This window comes from Condylura cristata, unplaced genomic scaffold (genome assembly GCF_000260355.1).
Source record: "Condylura cristata isolate star-nosed mole 26May11 unplaced genomic scaffold, ConCri1.0 scaffold00009, whole genome shotgun sequence".
Classification (NCBI taxonomy): Eukaryota; Metazoa; Chordata; class Mammalia; order Eulipotyphla; family Talpidae; genus Condylura; species Condylura cristata.
The window spans coordinates 26,629,109-26,650,650 of NW_004567110.1; the positions used below are offsets into that span (position 1 = coordinate 26,629,109).

At 37.6% G+C, this 21,542-nt stretch overlaps 1 protein-coding gene and 1 long non-coding RNA gene across 3 annotated transcripts; one reads left to right on the forward strand and one right to left on the reverse strand.

Moving 5' to 3' along the window:
- Nucleotides 1-2,077: 2,077 nt before the first annotated feature.
- On the reverse strand, nt 2,078-4,578 carry LOC105853414. 2 transcript variants are annotated; one of them, XR_001145277.1, is made up of 4 exons: nt 4,481-4,578; nt 3,840-3,909; nt 3,429-3,521; nt 2,078-2,802 (listed from the first exon to the last, which is right to left on the reverse strand). It is a non-coding gene; the product is annotated as an uncharacterized LOC105853414 (long non-coding RNA). The 2 variants fall into 2 exon arrangements; XR_001145276.1 differs by having other exon boundaries at nt 3,840-3,988.
- A 3,030-nt stretch (nt 4,579-7,608) lies between these two features.
- FBXO43 (F-box protein 43) lies at nt 7,609-19,599 on the forward strand. Its single transcript, XM_004680008.1, has 6 exons — nt 7,609-7,651; nt 7,918-7,962; nt 10,094-11,570; nt 14,637-14,739; nt 19,045-19,248; nt 19,351-19,599. Exons 1-6 carry the CDS (start codon nt 7,609-7,611, stop codon nt 19,597-19,599), a joined length of 2,121 nt encoding a protein of 706 aa, XP_004680065.1.
- The last annotated feature ends 1,943 nt before the right edge of the window (nt 19,600-21,542 follow it).

Consider the following 21,542-nt stretch of genomic DNA (forward strand, 5'->3'; position numbering starts at 1 on the left):
ATATATACAAAGCACCATTAAAAATAATCGTTTAAAAACATTTTTTTTAACCTTGTGGGATAATCACTTTTATATTTTGACACAGTCGGTCAGCATGGACAGCCTGCTAGATGGATGGATGGACAGATGACAGATGATGATGGTATAGATGAATGAATGAGTGAATGAACATGTAAGTAAACGACAAGTGAAATGCATACACCTGTCACCTTCCACAGTACTTGCACTGTGAACAAGGTGTCCTTCTAGGTCTGCACACTTCCTATGTGGGGCTGGAGGGATTCTGGAGCAGGTTATGGGCAATCTTTCAACAAGCCCCCCCAAATGGGTGAGAAGACATGGGAAAGAGGAAAGCCACTTAGTCTTCCCAGAAAGGTGGGCCCACCATGGTTTTTATGCATAGACTGCCTGCTGTGCATGTGCTTGCAGCATGTGTTATGTGGTTCATGTCCTGTTTTATGTTGCAGGTTTGTACACAGCTCACTGGTCAATGCACAGTTCATTCAACAGGACATACAGCTCATTCAACAGGATGCACAGCTCATTCAACAGGATGCACAGTTCACTGTGCACTGCACAGCACCAGAACTGGAAGCAAACTGAGGTTACATGTATATACTATACGTATATATGTAGCATGTTATTCATGTGCCTGTTAATGGATTCAGTTCTGGCCAGTAGAACTATTTGGGCTTGGAAGTAGAGCCACGCATGCCTGACCAGGGACAGACCTTGGACTTGGAGCTGCTAAGAAGGAACCCTGGCCCCAAGGCTACCTGCCCTGCCAAGTGCTGCACTCCTGGAGTCTTTTGGAGGCTGAGTCTCAAGGGGCTGCACCCCTGGAGACTTGGAAGCTAAGCGCCAGTCTGGGACCAGCTGGTCAAACTCATATTTACAACTGCTAGGCAGTGCTCTTGCTCTGTCTGCCAGCCCAGTCAGCCCCACCAGCTGCCAGACTCCCAGTGATGGGGCCCCATAGGATCGTGGACTTAAGAGCATGAAGGGAAAGACAGGCAAGGGTGCCTTCCTGCACCATGGGTCTCTGAGTGAGGGAGAGAAGGGACCCCTAAGGTACAGACTGTAAGAATGTTTTTACAATTAGATCAGTAGTTAACAGCATTCTGTTCTATGCTGAAAATAGAATAGTAAGAGTAGCTACATTGTCCAGGAAGTTGGGCCTTATTTAGGAGGCTGTCACAAAGATACATATTTACTGGGACTCCCCTAAGAACAAGATCAAGGAGGAATGTAGCAGAATCACAAAACTGTAAAAGCCCTGGCTATAGGAAAGCCGTACCAATGGAGCATTCTTAGAAAAGGTGAGATGGTGGTACTTTGTATAGCACATAATACATGTATAGGACTTAAGTGCTTGAGGTTGGTGGTAGAAATGTGTTTCTTAAAACTGATGGGTGCAGGTGGTACCACAGCAGCCACCACAGTTCTGGGGGAGGAAGAAAGGTACAGGCTGGCCTTTGCAGGGGACTAGACCCTTTGTGAAACCCACAAAATCCCAGCAATTGAATAAAATGAACCCACGGGCCCTCTGGTTAACAGTAACAGCTGGCTCCCAGTACATGGCCTGAAGTACCCAGCATTCACTGACAATCTAAATGCAAAGCAGAGCTCAACAAGAGCTTGCAGAGCTTGCCAACTACCAAAGACTTTGAAATCTCTGGTTGCTCTGGCCAAAAGGAGGCAATAGGAAGGATTGATTAGCTGTTTGCTTGGGGAACAGGAGCATAAAGTCATATATTCCAGAGGTGATATTCCACAGAGGGCAATCACACTATCTGGTGCAGGCATTTCCTTGGTGATCCTGACTGATACAGCTGCCAAAGTCAGTAGGCATGAGGATGTCTCATTTGAATTTGTTTGTCTCTCAGTAACAGAAAGGAGAGATTCAGAGTATCCCACAGATCATGCAAATAAAGCTGGTGTATGTGCAGAAAAAGATAAAATGGCTTAATTTCTTGAATGTCAGATATTAGTGAAGCTGGAATAGATTCAATTTTCAAAATGGTTATTAATAAGTGAACATGACATTCCATAATGATGGAATTTGGTGACAAAAATACAGGCAGGGCCATCAGTTCTTTATTTCTAAAATCAAGGCAAAAGTTTTAAACTTTATATGGTAATTCAGTGCAAACCAATTTCTATTCTTTTTATACTCTGAAAGCAGAATATTTTATCTTAAAAAATGATAAATCTGTGAATACCTGCCTTAATTGTCTGCCTCATCATTGGGTTGATTTTGCCTTACAGAAAGCAATCATCAAAATTTCTTTTTGTCAAAATCAGTGAAGCAAAATACACATAGAAATACCGATGTCAAGTAACAAATGAAGTATGTAACCCAAAGACACGTATGCAGACAGTATATATACCAGTGTATTCTATACAAAATGCTAGTTTACAACAGCTGATGATGACAGTGTCTTCCAAGTATTATTTGGATCTTTAGAGGACTGTAGAAAACTTCATTTTCCATAAGGGCTCCAAATGATTCTAGGTTTTTTATAGGAAGTGTGGTTCCAGGAAGCAATTTCAACCTTCATTCTGGGTTAGATTACATATGTTTTAAAATTAAATTACAAATCATGAAACTGAACAAGAATAATTTCTTTATAGAAAGTATTGACAACTAAATACAATAGTTTTTAAAATGAAATAAAATGTATAAAGTTATATCCCTAACATATGCTACGTAAAGCTATACACAATGAAAAACAGAAAATCCAAATCCAAAAGAAGATATTCCTCTGAATTCCACATTTCATCGAGCATCAAAAACTACCACTGTATTAAGTTAAGTTAAGGGAAAAAGAGTAAGTCATAAAAAAAGATTTAACACTTCCAAGTTATGTTCTCATTGTACTGTTACATTATTTTAAACGAACAAAAGAATGAAATTCACTATTTATGATAACAATTGGAAATGAACTAAAAACAATTTCAATTTTTAGTAATTCCTTTTCCATGACATAAAAGACCAATATACCAAAAACAATGAGATGATGTTAAAGGTGATAAGTTGTTAATAAATGCTGGTTGCTATCTCATAACAAATTCCACTCAGCATTTGGGATAACGGGTAGGTCTTGCTTTTTTGTTAGCAAACATACACAGAAATACTTATTTCTCCTTGTGTAACTCAGTTTGCCCATAAATTCAAGCTAAGAATGAGAACTTAGTGAAATACAAATCCCTGAAAAATAAATTAATGAAAACAAAAATAAACTAATATTTAGATTATTTAAAGCCTATATGCTGGCATACTGGTGCATGAACATGTTAAGCATGCTTTTTTAAAAAAAGTAATCCAAAAGTTATTACCATGTTTACCAAAAATTAGTCTTTGATTATCAGCCCCAGGATTCTTCACTTCCCTCCAACCTCATACTTAGAAATCAGTTAAAGGATACATCTTTTAGTCCTTTTCTTGTACATTATTCTGTATCCGCATTCTCTGCATCTGATTGGATCCCTGGATTTTATTTCATTCTCTGTGTGACATTCTGAAAAAGGAAACACATTCATTCAGTATCCAGAGGGAAATATTTCAGACAAACAAATTAACTGTATTTTTCATCCAAAGCACTAAAATATATTCAAACTCAAGGGTATGTTGTTATTACCGAACATGAGGGAGAAAGAAAAAAAAAAAGAACTGTGAGCAATGCACATTTTTCCAGACAGAAAATCTCAATGAAAGGATTTCTTTTTACAGTTTCTGTTGAAATGTTCTACTCTGTAAGACAACTGATACATTTATGCAAAGATAAATATAGTAATTTCTAAAAGGTTTACATTCTTGATGTAAACACTACACTTACCTCCACAGATATATATCATTGGCTGCTGCTTTGGGGGTTGAACTTCCTTTTGTGTGTCCATTGTTAGTTCCTGAAATCACAGACTCAAACTGAGTATTTCCAAGGAGCTCTTCACAAAAACAAGCCCTCCTGTTTTTCCCCAGGGAAGCCTAAAAAAAGATTCAAATTTCTAATTTGTACTTTTCCAAAAGCTACTGGTAGTTCTAATGGGGAAACAACATGTTGCACACTTCGCCCTAAACTGGACACAGTAATAAGTACGCTATTATAATCTTCACGACAATCCTAGAAGATATCGCTTTCATTTTACAGAAGAAACCAGGTTTAAAGAAATTCTGCGCAGGATTTATTCAGATATTAAAAGACAAAGGGATTTCGATCTGACAGCAGAACTCGCGTTTTCGTTTAACATAGCATAAGATACATATTTTTTTAACCCAAATTCTACGACCTAACCAAAACATATCGCTCAACAGGGAGCCGTGCGAACTAACCCAAGATACGGGAAAAATAATGCAAAAGCTCCCAAAAACTAAACTCTAAGAAACCAGGCGAAAGACTAACATCGACTCTATCCCCAGTCTCTCAAACCAAATACCACAAAGGATCTTTCCAAGCTGGAGTTTGTCCCAAATACGTACGCTCAAATCACAGACTGCCAACTACTTCCCAGCGCAGCACCGGGAATCTTAGCGCACCGCAATTCCACACCAGGTGACTCCTCGCAGTGTCCGGCGAGTTCCGGCGCCGGCATATGACGTACGGGGCCTCCGCCTCTTCCGCTCCCGGCGTTTCCGCGCAACCCGGGTTGTGCGCAGGCGTAAAGCGCAGACCTTGTGGGTGAGATGGTTCTGTTCCCCGCAGCTATTTTTATTTTTCTGCAACACAAAGCGTTCTAACAGCTGTGCAACTCAAAGGGTGTCTGTGTAACTGAGGGAGTCACTAAAAAGTAATACACACAGGAGTGCAGAGGGTTGGAAGAGAAACTGAAATGACGAGTGCCCCGGGAATCCTTGGTTAGCGATTGCCTCGAGGAACATAGAAAAATTGAATTCCATGCCGATTTTCATGTAGTAAAGACTTTTCAGCTTGCATTTTCAAAAATCGTTAAATACCTGCGCTGGGGCAGTGGGGCAGCTGCTTCTTATGTTATGCATAATTTTCTTTTTGTTTTTCCTCCCTTTATCTCTTAGGCTCCTGTAATTTCTCCCACTCCAGCAAAAGCGGGCTTGAGGTTAATCATCCATTACTCCCATTTTAAAGGGATTTTGACAGGTCATCCACTGACCTTTCCATTCCGTGGATTCCTCTGTGGGAAATAGATGGGTTTTAGAATTCCAAGGTCAACGATGGGATGACACCCAATCCAGCAAAAGAGATTAAAAGATCAAAAACTGTGGGTACAGAAAAGGTCATTTAAAATTGGAGCATATGAGTAAAGCCCAAGGCAAGCTACACATAACTCTTTTTGTCCTTGGGTGGGTGGGGGCAGTGAAAGTTAATTCATCCTCCAATGAAAGGTATGCTCTTTTACTCTTCAGTTGCACAAATATAAAACATAAAATGTATCAAAGAATAGGAAAGTGTTTGAATGGTATTCGGGTTGTGTGTCTTCTGTTTAACAAGAGGCAGAATTCACTGCCTTGATTCCATTAGGATAAGTGTCATTAAACAAAATAAATAATATTTTAGAAGGTGGTAAATTACATGGAGAACATCCAATAGAAAAGAATTGTAAATGTGTGGCAGGAAAAGGCAAATGGCTGCCAACAGATTTGTTTGAAGAGCTTGAAAGTCTACTTACTGTGCCTAAGAATGTCGGGGAAGCTTCAGAGAGATGTTGTCTTGAACACTGTGTTATTCACCAAGTCTTTACCTGGAGGTACCTCAATGGTAACAATCACACTAAATCTTATTTTCTCCCAAACCTGTATTCTGCTCTCTCAACCCCTGCCCCTTGTGTTTTACTCTAGTAATGGAAGATGGCCAGGACAGATTCTTCTCCACCTCCACTATCTCCCATAGTCATGCAGCAATTTTCTCTCCTCTCTTTGTCCTCCATTCTGTTTGCGTTGGCTAAAAATGTCAGCTTCTCAACATGCAGAATTCTCCATCAATTGACTTCTCAAGACTTTTCTTTGCCCTTTCCTCAAGCAAGTCTTGTTTCCCTGCAGATTATTTGCATTACACTCTCCAATGTGCCATTTAATCTTTTTCCTGTTTTTGCACATTTTGTTCTGAGATTGAAACCAGTTTTTGTCTTTTAAATTTCCATTTGTCCTTCAAAATATCCCTCACATCATGGTCTTTATAGAAAAGGTTAGGTGGGCTCTCTTTTCTTCATTAAGTTTACTGGATCCCTCTTTCCTTTGTGCTAATATTATTATAGCAGTTATAGCTCATTTATCAGTGAGTCCCTTAGGGGCAGTAACTGTCTTACTCCTTTTTGTTTTCCCAGGACCTAACTGCTAATTGGCACATAGGGCTTAATTGTTGGTGACTTTGACTTTTGGATATAGTGCGTTTCAGATGATCCAGGAGCATCCAGTGGAGTTTTGATAGCAACATTTTTTGGCTTTAAATGGTTGAAGCGCTAATGCATACATTGTAAAGTAAGAAAAATGCTGAGGAAATTTATTGAGGGAGTTGACAGAACAAAAGGAGACAGAAAAAAAAAAAAAAAGGCATAGACTAAGAAGATGATGCAAGTAGCCGAAGATGGTACCTAGCAGGTAATAGGTGCCCAATAACCTTTTTTTAGATGCCCATCATCTACAAAAGGACGTTTGTAAACATTACCACAGTTCACTTTTTTGTGGTTAATAATTTTCCCTTATTAAAAAATCTATTTCTTGTAGGAAAATGAAAATACAGATAAAAAAAAATGAAGACTCAAATATAATCAAGTTATTCATACCTGTTGGACTTTATATTCTGTGTGTGTATTATCTGTCCTTCTAACCTACAATGCATCATTCGATTTGTAAACTGCTTTTTACACAAATCTTGGGAAGCATTTTAAAGTGAATGTTCCGCTCCATTATTTTTAATGGCATTCCGCTGTAAGACATACTTGTCTTTTTATATAATGTGAGAGTGAGGAGAGCAAGAGCCCATCACTGTGTGTGGAAGGGTGGGAAACAGGGAGACTTCTCCGGCTAGGGGCTGCAGGTCGTGAGATGACCGGTGGGGGCGCTGCGCATCCAGGGGCGGGCCGGGCCGGGCCGCGGGGCGGGGCCTAGCGGTTACTCAGGGCGGGCAGTTCAAACCGAAGGAGCCAAACGCAGCGGCGCCTCGCGAACCTGGCGTGGTAGTTGCCATAGCCGGGCATCCCAGGGGGCGCGGCGCGGTTCCTAACCGGCTCGCCCCGCACCTGCTGTCTCTTTCTCCTCCGGCACCGCGACCTGGGCGACCCGCCGATTTCACCTCGACGTCTGTGCGGCGTCGCCTGGGTCTCCAGGTGGGCGGGAGCGGGGGACCCCCAGGTGTTTGCCGGATAGCGGGTCTCCGGGCGTCCCGCAGCCGGCGCCCCGCTTCTCTTTCCAGGTGCTGGAACTGAGAGGTACCCCGAAGCCATTCACTTCTCTCGCTCCGCTCCAGGTGACACCCACCCGCCTGGGTCGTGGCTCGGGGTCCCGGAGGCCCGGTCGAGCCTCCCCACCCCCCCCCCGGCCTGGCCTTGGGGGCGTCTGGGGAGGGGCGGGCGGGCTGCGGGCGCCCAGGTGGGACCGTTAAACCCCCGCCGGCGGAGAAAACCTCGCGGGAGTGAATGACAGCGCTGCAGTTTGCTGCATCTTCTGGAATCAAATTTGGCAAGTTTCCTCAGTTCCAAGAGTAGCTGGAGAAAACGAAGACATTAAAATATTACTGTTGCCTTGAAAGCTGAGGGAATTTCAAAATGTTTTAAGGCTGAAACTTTCAAATGTTCGAAACCCCGAAGCTTATGCTTCGGTATCCGTCAAGTTTTAGCAGGCATCTTGCTACTGCACGTTGCAGTTCCCTGTTCAAACTAAAGTTTTCTCTTTAAGTGGTATTCCTTTGGCATGAATTTTAAACGCAGCGTGAGAGCCTCGTTTAGAAACTCACACAACTTCGACGTCTAAAAGCTCAAGATTTACTGATGGTAAGATTTCCCTCTTTTACAAGGGATTTGGCTTTCATGTAGCTAATAAATATTTCATTCTCTGACTTGACAGTGGTGTGTCCTTTTAGAAGAGCTCTGTAGAGATGTTTTCATTCCTTTGTTAGGCGACTGGTTTTTAAAAATGAACATGGAGACTTTTGAATCGTCAGTAAGCTGTTGAATCACTTAATAATTCAGTAAGCGTGTGATATTGTGCATAAATTATTTAAAATTTTAAATTTAAGTTTTGAAGTAACAAATGTTATTTGAGACCAACATCTTGAGGTGGTAGAAGGATGAAAGTGATGACAGCCGAGAAGGCACGTTGGAGCCCACTTCAAATGTGTAGATTTACTGAAAAGGAATTACAAAGGTTTTGTTTTTGTATTTCTTAAATAACAAGTGGGCTATATAGTTTTTAGGGGGAGAGGATGAATGCATTCCTCACTTGGGTTCCAACAATTTGCCTCTCAATTCCCGTATTCTAGCAGAGTGAGACACCTAATGGTCAAGTAGCAGAATACTTAACTTGTTTTAATTTTTTATAAACTCCCATGGTACCAAATGATGCGAGTGAAAATTGTTAATACAAAGGTGGAGGGAGAAGGGGACGATGACATTTTTGAGTGGCGGTATAATTTGAAAATGCATTATATCTTAATAACTTAATCTTTTGAAAATAAAATTGTTCTCAAATATACAAATTATCAAACTTTGATTTTGATTATTTTGGTAAGGATGTATAGAATAGAGCGATAATTTTCACATCGGAACGAAACTGAGATTTACTAAAAATAGCTATTTAAAGAGTTGAAAAGCACTAACTTTGTCTGGAGTAATGATTTTCTAATGATCGTTTATTATACCAGAAATAATTTATACTGTTTTGTGGTTGGAGTGGCAGCTGTTTATTTTAAAGGTCATCCACTCATATATTTAACTGATGTAATTGAGCATAACCAACTACTTTCCTTTTATAGTCACAAAAATTTGTCTTGCCCAGATCTTTTATTACTAGAGTGAAAACTGCACATTTAGTAAGTTTGAAAGAATGGCAGTTTTCTTAGTGGTATTTGAATAATCTGATGAAAAACTGGAAACTATGACTTTATTCTGGCTTCTTTTGTGTTAAGGTTTAATTCAAGTTTCTAAAAAGAAGTAATGTGATATACTGTTGAAAAGTTAAGGAATAAACCACTTTCTGTTGTTATTCCTGACAAATATAATTATTGAATAATATGTTTTCTCCAAGTAATGATTTGAATTTGCAATTTTAAGACTATTATAAAATGTGAGTATCCTACAAATAATTGACTGACTGAATTTTTATCAGTTCAGTCTACAACTGGGCCTTTTGTCTCAAAATATTTACATATTGAAGCATGGGTGAGTATAATATAGTAAGTTTGAAATAACCTTGTATTTATTGAATAGGAATTCATTTTGATAGCTCAAGAAGCATGTATTAGTAATTTATCAGTGAGCTAAAGAGTCTTTGCAACGGTGTAAGACTGGGAATTCAAATCTTGTGAGTGGTCTTGGGAATTTAATTTCTGAGACAGGCCTATGATGTAAACATAAATAACATCATCTGGGAGTTGTTTAATCAAATTTTGTTTAAAGTAAGTGACAGTATTCATTTGACACATTTCCCAAAGACCTGTTCAAAAATAAGCATACAGGCTTTTTTTAAAAGCAACTTTATTTATATCCCAGAATTTTGAAAATAAACATCTACTTGACTAGGTATAGGCCAGTACAAATAAGCTTGAATATTGAAGTTGCAATTTTGTACTTTAATGCCGTTAAAGTCAAAAGGCAATAAAATCATCTAAAAATGATAGTGCAGAATTTTCCTCAAGTCTAGTTTAAGAAAATATTTATGCATGGTGCTTAGACCTATGCGTAGTTATCTGTGAATATTTATAATCTTAAATTCATTTTTTTATGATGTCAAAAGTTGTTTGAAGCAAGGTACCCATTGATTATATTGTAGAGATTTATTTTAAGTAACTATTTCTTTGCCACAAATTTTTCCATTATTATCTATAGTCATAACAAATAATGTATTTTGTTAAGTTTCCAGGATACTCATTTCAAAGAAAGAATAAAGTTTGCTTTTGCTTTGTAAAAACAGAGCTTTTGAAGATGTCAGAGAGGTGTTCAGGCCCAGCTTGCACTGGAGAAGGAAATGACCTGGACTCTTCTACTGTCAATTTCAAGTACTGTAGAGATTTTTGTTCTACATCTTCATTTCAAGAGAGTGACTACAGGGAGTTGTTAAAATCTTACAGTTTTGATAATACAAATAAAGAATTTTTGGGAAAGAAGGAAAGAGGCTCAACATTAATTTATGAACATTCTGAAACTTCCAGTCTGGGCTTAACATATCCTTTAGAGTCTTCCAGTCAAAAAACCCAATTTGTCTTCCCAAGGAAGGAAAGCGATAAAACCCCAGAACTTTGTGAAACTCCTAAAGTCAGAGGGAAAAAGTTTTTACTGCGCAGAAGGTTGGATATATCTTTCTCTCTTCTAACAGAGGACTTTGAATCACAAAATAGTTATCCAGAAAGTAGCATAAGTCATGTACTCCACTTAGAAAAAAATACACCAAGCAGTACTTCAGGTTCTCCAAGGCAAAGTAATTTTAGTCCTTTAGTTACTGGTACTTTGAAAATAGAAGCAGCGACTTCCAGCAGTCAAAAATTGAGACTTAATTTTTCTCAGCAGAAGACTTCCACAGTTGATGATCCCAAAGATGACTGTAGCCTTTTTGAAGTTGAATGTATATCTCCTATTCAGGGCAATAGTTTTAAAGATTCTATCACACATGACTTTAGTGATAGTCTGTGTGTTAACAATGAGAATACGTATCCTGAACTCCTGGACTCCTATGTTAGTGGAACTACCTGTGGAACAGATGAGGACATATTTGTGACTCCAATAAGTAATCTTGTAGCCAACATTAAATTTAATGCTAGTGAAAGTCTTTCTCCCTCAAATGAAGTAAGAACTGGTATTTCAACACCCGAAGACAGTGGTTTTAACTCACTTTGCTTGGATAAATCAGAAGATTTCCTCTCTGACCAGGAGAGTTCTTTTCAAGAACTATCTCAGAAACATAAGGGCACTTTCAAAGTGGGGAATACCATAAAAAAGTCAAGGCGTCTTGGAAGATGGAGAAGACTGTCCACACTTCGAGAGCAAGGCTCACAATCTGAGACAGAGGAGGAAAAGCAGGTCATTCACTCTGACCTTGAAGCAACACCAGCAGCTGCCTCAGACAGCTCAGAGAGTCAACTGAGTAGTGATAAGAGTGAGGATTTTATTTTAGGCTTTAAGAATTTATCAAAAACTCCAGCCTTGCAATTAGTGCATGAACTCTTTATGAAAAGCAAAAGGAAAAGATTACAACAAAATGGTGCACATGAATTCTTAGAAGAAAGGGACGGGGGGAAAATAGCTGTATTGCAATGTGTACTTGCAGGACTCATTGGCAAGAAAATGGGCATAGAGAAACTGGATATCTTAACAGAATTAAAATATAGAAACTTAAAGCATGTTCTTGCAATGGTTTTAGATTCCTTGACTGCAGAAAGTTTATGCAGGTAAGAAATAATTTTTTTAACTAAAAAATAAAGCCACCTTTTGTTGCATTTTTTTTAAGTTGTAAAGCTTTTCTATGAGTTGACTAGTCATCTTTTTTTTTCTTCTTTGTTATATCACCTCAATCTTTTATTCAAAAACCTGTTGTAGAGGCAACAATATAGTCATCATTTGGGAAGAGAGTTTCTAAAAGTTGAACTTAAAATTTCAAGACAGAAAGCAATGCTGCACAGAAGGTTTTTAAATGATTTAATGATGTAATATATAGTTTATATTCTGTTGTCAGACTAATTTTATTAGGCTGTTATTTGACCAGAAATAATGTAAAGTATGGTGTCTAAGAAATGACAACACAAAGGGTACCATTTCATTATTTAAATTCTAGAGCCCAAGAACAATTGTTAGCTTTCATTTTATGGCTTGGTCCTTCTAGAGATTAAGGGACTAGAACTTGTTTTATTTTCATTGTTAACACAACAGTGGAAATTAATAACTTTGAGGTATTTCAAGGAATTAGAAATGGAAGAATTTATAGTCATAGAAATTTCAGTATATTGAGAATTGCTACTTACGAGAAAATAAGTCAATATGTAAATGACCTGCCAATAGTCACTCTAGGACACAGGAAGACACGCTGGAAACAGGTCGACAGCTCAGTTGTCTGATGAATCAAGTGTCTCCCCACAGATTGTATTAAGTTTTAAGTTTTTCAGAATAGACTTAATTGGCACTGTTCTTGGAGTAATCCAAGTAGGATACTAAAAGATTAGTATAGTTACGTGTGTTTGCCTTTAAAAAATGTTCACATAAGATAAAATATTTTTGAAAATATTAAAAAAAAATTAAAGACATAATAAATATAGGAACTTTATATGCTGGATATGGATTAGTTAAAACTTATATTTTTGGGTGCTCTTTTGTGGGAGCAATTGATACTCAATTACGTTTCAGTAGTCACCTGTCCTGCTCATCCCTATAGATTTGTATGGTTTGTATTGCAGAATCTATGTATAATGTCAGTAGTGCTTATTCCTGATAATGTGAGAGATTATGGTCAGTTGCAATATATGTGGCAAGTACTCCATTATATAATTCATACTTTCCTCTTTACTGGATGACTATGTTTGTTACTCTCTGTTTTCCTGATGAAGGATTTTATCAGGTTTTGCATAGGCAATGGCAACTGAAGTGGTCATGGTAACTGAAAGAATAGTAGTCTTTTTTTTTTTAAAGATTTTTTTATGCATATAGAACTGGGGTGCAGGCCAAAGGTGCAGGAATGGTGAGAAGAGTCACCAGGTACAGAGTGGGGAGCAGAACCGGCAGATCGATGAAGTACACTGCTGAAGGGAGTAGCCGGCAAAACAGGAGAGGTCTGCTGAGCCATGTGGTCGCCTATGGGGCCAGTTTCGAACTTGCACTGAAGAGACTGCGGGTAGCTTGCAGTGCTACATCCTAACATGTTGCACCGCCAGGGAGGGCCAACAAGGATAGTCTGGACAAGTCAGTTATCCTGGGCCCTCATAACAAATAACTGTTTTCAACCTCTGACCTTCCCCTATATGTGATTTGTTAAACTTTAGGGTAATAAAGAAAAGGCAGATTAACATCCAAACACTACCTTTTTTTTTTTTTTAAAGATTTATTTATTTATGCATACAGAACTGGGGTACAGGCCAGAGATGCGGAGGGTAAGAGGCTTCTCCAGAGACAGAGTGGGGAGCAGAACAGGCAGATGGACGAAGTACACTGCTGAGGGGAGCAGTGGGTGGGTCAGGAGAGGTCTGCCACGCCTCCAGGGCAGGCGGGAATCGAACTCATGCTGAAGTGGCTTTAACTTCTCAGTGCTGTGCTTTAAACTGCTGCGCCACCAGGGAGGGCCAACACTACCTTTTCTTTAAGAACTAATGTGGTCAAAATTTATTGGTAAGTAATCCCTGAAAACAAATTGTGCTTTTCCTTTAGCTGCTTCATTCTCATTATCTTTGGTGTGTAAAATAGGAACTTTATAGCTACCTATAATTATACTTACTATTTATCACTTAGTAATTCCATTGAATTGAATTGACAGTCCATATGTTTATTTAATCGAAATGACTGAGGTTTGTTAAGTACAGTAATAGGGGAAATTGATTAAAATAATCTCTTGCACTATAGCTGATAATCATGTACTGAATATTATGATCTAAATTTTTTATCTTAGTGTCACAACTGAAGATAAATTCTCTTAATTTCCTAGGGGATTCATACTTTATATGAAATTTTTTCCTTAACCACTTATAAGGTAATAGTCTATCACTAAATACTAGCACGTTTAATTTTTTTTTTTTTTTTTTAAAGATTTATTTATTTGTGCATACAGAACTGGGGTACAGGCCAGAGGCTCAGGGGCAGTGAGAGGCTTCACCAGAGACAGAGCGGGGAACAGAACAGGCAGATCGAGGAAGCACACTGCTGAGGGGAGCAGCGGGTGGGCCAGGAGAGGTCTGCCACGCCATGTGGTCACCTCCGGGGCAGGCGGGAATCGAACTCATGCGGAAGCGGCTTTAGATTCTCGGTGCTGTGCTTTAACCCGCTGCGCCACCAGGGAGGGCCACGTTTAATTTTTTTTAAAAGATTTATTCATTCATGCATACAAGAGCTGAGGTGTAGGCCAGAGATGCAGGGGGTGAGAGGATTCACCAGAGACAGAGTTGGAAGCAGAATAGGCCTATTGACTAAATACACTGCTGAGGGGAGCAGAGGGGAAACAGGAGAGGTCTATTGTGCCCTGTGGGTCAGCTCCCTGGCCGAGGATCAAACTCATGTTGTAGTAGCTGCTGACAGCTTCATAGTACTGAGATTCAAACCCCTGCACCACCAAGCAGTCCCTATTCAATATTTTAATAGGAATTATTTCACATAATAACAAGAAATGAGATAGATCTAGCCATCTCTTAGTGTAAACTTTTAGGTTATCTTTACTGTCCAAGATTTTTCAAAGCAAGTTTTTCGTATTAATTACCTCATGCAAAAATATTAACCTTGTGGAATATGTACAATATAAGAACTTACCTTTTTGTTAACAGTGTTTGGAAGGTGAGCAGAAATTGGCGTGAAATTATTATTCAAGATAAAAAAGCAAATAAGAAGAGGAAATTATATATGACACAACTGAAAACAGATTTTGAGGTAATATATATACACAATACTTTTTTTTTTTTTAAAGCTTTACTTATGTCTACAGAACTGGGATACAGGCAGAGGTGCAGGGACTGTGAGAGGATTCGCCAGAGACAGAATGAGGAGCAGAACAGAAAGATTGAGAAAATACACTGCTGAGGGGAGCAGCAGGAGAGACAGGAGAGGTCTGCTGCTCCATGTGGATCACCTTCCTGGCTGGGGATCGAACTTCATAGTGCTGCCCTTTAACTCATTGAGCCACCAAGGAGGATGTTACAATAATTTTTGAAGGTGGATTTGCATAAATATCTGACAATCCATATTTTTGGACAAGCTAATTTGGTTTTCCTGCTAATTTTAACTATTTCCATTTAATAATTCCAAGTACTTTTCCCTAACTCCTTTTCTACCTGGTTTCCATAAGTGGAGTAAATTAACTCCAATAACATCTTGTTGGACTTTGTTGTTTTTAAATTTGTTATGTTAGAAGCATTTGAATACCAATGATATGCTGGATCCTGTTCATAACAAATTATTCTTATAGCATTTTCTAGCCAGTCTTCTGAGTGGACATTGCATGCCACTCATTGCAGTGGTGAACATTTTAAAATTGGTCCCTGCTCTTTTGGAGCACATACTCTATGGGTAATTGCAGGTAATGAATTAATTACAATACAGGTATGTTAAGTAAAGCCCAGAGTAACTTCTATTGGAACATTAAAAGGAATGCTTTATACTTAGGAATCAATAGGAGGCATCTCAGAAAAAAGCATCTCAACTGAGAACTACATGGAATTAGTAGTTAGGGAGGGAACAGTATGTCAACAGAGACCACAGCATAGGTGAAGGTCTGGAGGTGAGAGAACATCACAGGTTAGTACTGTTAAAGCTTTTTAAATTTGCACTTTCTTGAGATACAGCTTTGAAATTATAAGAAAAGTCCTACAGTACGTAGCTGATTACTTTTCCTAGGGACACTGCCTGGCCTAACATACATCAGATGACTTTGGCACCAGTATTTGATTGTATATTTAACTTTTGGGCCTTCCTTAGGTACCATAACCAATCCTGAGAATATTCCCTTATTCTTGTCTAGTGGAAATTATTTCATAACATGATAAGTAAATTGCTCATTTGACTAAATGTAGTAATTGAGATGAAGCATGGCATAAACCAATATGAGTGTTCAGATGAAAGATTGATGGGTTTCTTATTACAATGACATGTTCTGGACTGCTGTTAACAAAAACTAGTACATTTTCTAGTTTACTTAGGAAAAAAATTTTACTTTCTTACCTTCACAGTTCCCAGTCACTACTTACTGCTAAAATTTCTGACTCTGAGAGCCTATAATAACAAAGATTCTATTGCTATTCTTTTTTTATTGTTTTTTTTTTATTTTGCTATTCTTTTAAGAGTGCTATCCTACATGCAAAGGACAAACTTTTTTATTTTATTTTATTTTATAACAGTTTATTTTACATTTTTACATTTTTTTTCTCCCACCTCAATTGTAGGCAAAGGACAAACTTAAAAATAAATATTTTTAGCAAGCACCAATTAATGAAACTTTTAGCTTTCTGTACTTTACTACATATATAAGGCAGAAATGTGGTTGTGTTGCAATCTTTCAGGTAAATCCAGATGAAGTATTGCTCATTTCCTGTGCACCACTTTTTAAAATTTTGTTTCTTAAGGAATGTATTTAAACTTTTTACTTATTTTGGTGTGCTTTTAAAGTTTTTTCAAAGCAATAAGAGCATATGGTTTAAAAAGTTAAATTGGACTATGAGGATTATAATAAAATAAACGTTTCCCTTCTCTACTCCTTCCTGTGCTTAATTCTTGTCATAAAGGCAATCATTTTCAACTCTTAACCTCTATATTTCTAAATACCATGACTTTATTATTTCCTGTTTTTCTACAGAAGGTATACCACTTACCACTGCTCTTACCACTGCTACCTCTACCAATCTACCCATCTCCCGCTAAATGTCTTTCTCCTATCTTACATATGTAAACTACATACCATCGCTTGGGAGTGCATCAGAAGAAATAGGTGCAGACATATTAAGAGTGTTTTTATATTATTAGTTTGATAGCTTTATTATTTTGACTTTTTGATAGCTGCAATGCAGTACTCTATAGTTATACCTTGTTTAATATAAATTCCACTTCTCACTCTCCCCACCATCTCAAGTAGGTAATAATTGTCCAGCTTTTCTTTCTTTCTTTTTCTTTTCTTTTTGGATTAGTGCTCCTCTATATAGATCCCTGATTCATCTCCTATTATCCACCAGAATTGAAACAACCTCTGTGTAAGTCCAAACAAATCAGGTATTGTATTCCTTTTTTCCTCAGAGACATCCTTTACCCTCCTATTTCAATGTGAATTGATCTCTATCTGAACTATTCTAATGTATCAGCAAGCAAATAGAAAAATTATAAAACAAACTTGCTTGACAGTTTGCTAACACTTGTATAATGTATATATATCCTTACATTGAAAGCTCTGTGTGTGTAAAAATTATATGGTACAGACAACTCTGTATAGTAGGATTTCAATTTTTTCTGTTTTGCTTTGCAGCAGTGAGATAAACATTTAACTGCAATATCACAACTTTTATATTGAATTTCTTAATGTACTGTATTCTTCACTTTTTACCATGGAAATGAACAGCCATGAAATGACTCCATTCTGACATTGAAAGATTTTCTGGTGATGATGACTATGTTGTGAAAGATTTTGACCCTTGTGAACATGAATCTTTGTCTTGTATTCAGAGAGAGTAGCACACATTTTAACCTTTAAGAATACAGGGATTAGACTGTTGTATCCACTTGGCACTTTTAGGTGTTTTATAAATATCTTTTAAATGATGAGTGTTTCTTCTGTGGCTGGAATTTGCTTCAACAAAATCGCTCTTTTTTCTTTTTTCAGTGCATGAACAATCACTGTGTTTACCAATTGCATCCATCCAAATCCAGTGGATATTTTCTTTCAGTGTGCCTTTGAGTTATGTGCTTATGGTCTAGGGTGCAAATCATTTATACAAAAGTAGTGTAAAGAGCCCTTGAGTAAATTCACTTGATTTCTGAAAACCAGTATTTATCCATTACACTTATGCTTATGTTGTTAAAATGTTAATCACATAATTCTTCATGACCTCACTTTCTATACTTGTTCTATTATAATTTCTCATGTGTTAATTCTCTCTATTATTAAAAGCCAGTTGTGGCAAATGGGAATAGGGAGAGGAAACATAATCACAATTGCACACATAAGGAAATTCACCCATGGTTCATTTCATTTTGATGAGTGGTAAGAATACCAATTAGTAAAAAAAAGAAAAACAAACAAACTTAACTGTTTTTCCCTATGAAACCTTAACAAAAACAGAGGACTACCTAGATTATTCATACCTCTTGGCTAGATATTTAAGTAATGTAGAAATCCAGTTCAGTTGAGAGATTTACTTTTCTCCTTTTAAAATATCGTGCTGTTTAAATCTTAGGAGTCAAAATATCCAAGTATTTCCAAGTCTGGCAAGTATTTGTTGTTTTCAAAAACCAGCCTGTTTTAAAAAATACACCTCTTCAATTAAAATATGTTGGCTGCTCCAGTCTGTGGGCTGATTCCAGTCTGTTTGTTATCTATATATTTTTTAAAGATTTATTTATTTATGCATACATAACCCGGGTACAGGCTAGAGGTGCAGGGGCGGTGAGAGGATTCACCAGAGACAGAGTGGGGAGCAGAACAGGCAGATGGACGAGGTACACTGTTGAGGGGAGCAGCGGGCGGGTCAGGAGAGGTCTGCAGTGCCATGTGGATCACCCCCGGATGGTCGGGGATGGAGCTCATGCAGAAGTGCCTTCAGCCTCTTAGTGCTGCGCTTTAACCTGTGTGCCACCGGGGAGGGCCCTGTTACCTATGTTTTTAAAGTAAGTTTTAGTGGAACGTAGACCTGTTTTTTTCATTCACTTATTCTGACAACTGCTTTTGCTAAAATAGTAGTTGATGGCTCCATATATCTGGCTCACAAAGTATAAAATATTGTTTGATCCTTCTCAGGAACTGTTTGCTAACCCATCATTTATAAGGAAAAACAATCCTATAAACTTTCTGAAAAGCTGGCATGGGTTTAACTTTTTTGATATTTGATTTTTGAATGAGAGATGAAGAAAACATTCTAATGCAGAATGTTTTAGGGAGAACGTTCTAGAAGTGTACACACATTTAAATACCGAAGTATCAGAAAACTGTCCTAGAACAATGGCATGCACTATTGACCTTCTTATTTTTCACCACAGGGACCTATATTAAATGTTGAGGATGCTGCTACTCGGCTCCATCTTTTAAATCGATCAGCTTTAAGATCTGTGCAAGCTCAGGCTAGGACCCCAGGTTCTCAGAAAGAACAAGTTTCAACATTTTCTCCTTGGGGGGAAGTTTTGACGCCTATTGCAAGCTCTTCTGTTACCCACTTAAGTAGCAAACAGGAAGCATATGTGAAGGTGAGTGATTATCATAAGTTATTACAAGTTAACATTTACAGAATTTGAAATAAAGCAATTTTCTATATGAAACTGCAAGATGTATGTATGCTTTCACTGCAGGTTGCCAAAACACTTTTTATTGATGAAGCATTAAAACCTTGCCCACGTTGCCAGTCCCCTGCTAAATACCAGCCATATAAGAAAAGGGGACTGTGCAGCCGCACAGCCTGTGGCTTTGACTTTTGTGCATTATGTTTGTGTGCTTACCATGGGTCTGAAGAATGTAGTAGAGCAGCAGCAAAGCCAAGAAATAGAAAAGATGCTCTTCCAGGAAGTGCCCAGAGTAAGCAGAATTTAAAACGCCTTTAAAGAGACTTTAAATATAAAACAGTACTCCCTTCCAATATTTACTTTGACTTAAAATTATGAATATTGTGAGAGCATGCAAATATTCCATGAATGACAGATGATGATGATTTCCTACTTTGTGTAAATGAAAATCCATGTCATTGTATGTTTACTTTAAAGTAAGTTTTGAAAAAATTTTACTGTCATTTTTACCCTTTTTAATTACCTTGTATTTTTAAATAAAGACTTTTTGTTGTCATATATATGTATTTAACTGTTTTATGTAACATTTTAAAATTGTCCAATTCATCACTATGTTGAAATGTTTTTCAGTCCCTTTCTAATAACAGTTTTCCAAATATTTAAAACTTTGAAACTGAGACAGATGGTCTTACAGATTTGGAAAACATTTGACTGAAATGAAATATAAATAAAATGCTTTCAAAATTTACTCTAATTTCACACTTTCTCTTAATTTATGAGTGTCATGTTTGGGCAGACTTTTGGTTAAATAAAATTTGCTTAATTTTGATAACTAAGTAGACATAGAAGTAAATTATTAAATGTCTGGGGTTATTAATAATGAAATCTTCAGTCAGTTAATAAATCCCCCTTTAAATTACACATTTCACATAAGTACTTTTTAAGTGTCCAGAACTACAATTGTTGGTTTCATTTGTTTGATATATTCTTGGCATCAGCACTGTGACAAATTGGGGATTGTTGGAAAGATGTGTTTTTGTAATAAGAAAAATTAAATTGTTTATAATGTCCCTCTTTAAAATAATGACTTGCAGTTGCATGTTTCATTTGTAAAATAGTAGCAAGAAAGATAGAATTTCTATTGTTGAACAGATTAACAAAATCCAGGGGAAATTTGAAGATAATTCTCTATTTTCTCTGCGTATGTTTAGATAACTCATATGTGTATATGTCTTTGAGTGATGGTGAAGTAGATTTTACCAGGTTTAGTTTTAGAAATCGGCAATCTGTGTGTGTCCCTCTCTACTGTAGGTATTCTTAACAATGGAATCTCAGATGTTTTCTATTTCAGTTTTTTTTTTTTTTAAGATTTATTTATTTGTGCATACAGAACTGGGGTACAGGCCAGAGGCTCAGGGGCGGTGAGAGGCTTCACCACAGTGGGGAACAGAACAGGCAGATCGACGAAGTACACTGCTGAGGGGAGCAGCAGGCGGGTCAGGAGAGGTCTGCCACACCATGTGGTCACCTCCAGGGCAGGCGGGAATTGAACTCATGCGGAAGCGGCTTTAGATTCTCAGTGCAGTGCTTTAACCCGCTGCGCCACCAGGGAGGGCCCCTATTTCAGTTTTTAATTAGGATTTTAATATTATGATGAGTAGTGTGAGTAACATAGTATAAAGACTTAATTCCACATATTTTTAGTGATTTTTATCATAAAGGTTTCTAGAAAAAGATCAGAGCAGACATTCAAAAGCTAAGTTTCTTATTGATTGGCTTTATATGTACAATAAGCTAAGAAGTATATCAAATGGAATTCATGAATAACTATTAAATGAAGACTCCAGCTATCCATAAAACATGCAACATTACTCTAATTATTGTAAATTATTATATATTAATATACTGGAACAGTTGTTCCCTAGGTATATGCTCTCTTGATCCTATACTTCCTTAGCTGTGGCCACTTAGTTCACGTTACTAAAATTGCTTGTTTACTTTTATTTCCCCATAAGACCATAAGCTCTTTGAAGACTTGTATTATATTTGATTTAAACATGATTGTGTCTCTAGCACCTAGCTTAGGGCAGGTAAGTAGAAGGTACTCAACGAGTGAGTGAATAAATTTGGGAGAGGGTTACTAATAACTTTTCTACTGTTAAATTATTTTTAATGTTTATTTAATATCAACTTATTTTATAACATGTATATCATTTAAGGGTATAAATTCTCATCTCCTCAGATGTCTACTACCATATTGC

Bases quoted from the DNA above. Each gene is read 5' to 3' on its own strand.
- FBXO43 (XM_004680008.1), top strand. From the start codon at position 7,609: ATGACAGCGCTGCAGTTTGCTGCATCTTCTGGAATCAAATTTG. The intron at 7,652-7,917 runs GCAAGTTTCCTC...AGCCTCGTTTAG, and splicing joins ATCTTCTGGAATCAAATTTG to AAACTCACACAACTTCGACG. The intron at 7,963-10,093 runs GTAAGATTTCCC...TTTGCTTTGTAA, and splicing joins AAGCTCAAGATTTACTGATG to AAACAGAGCTTTTGAAGATG.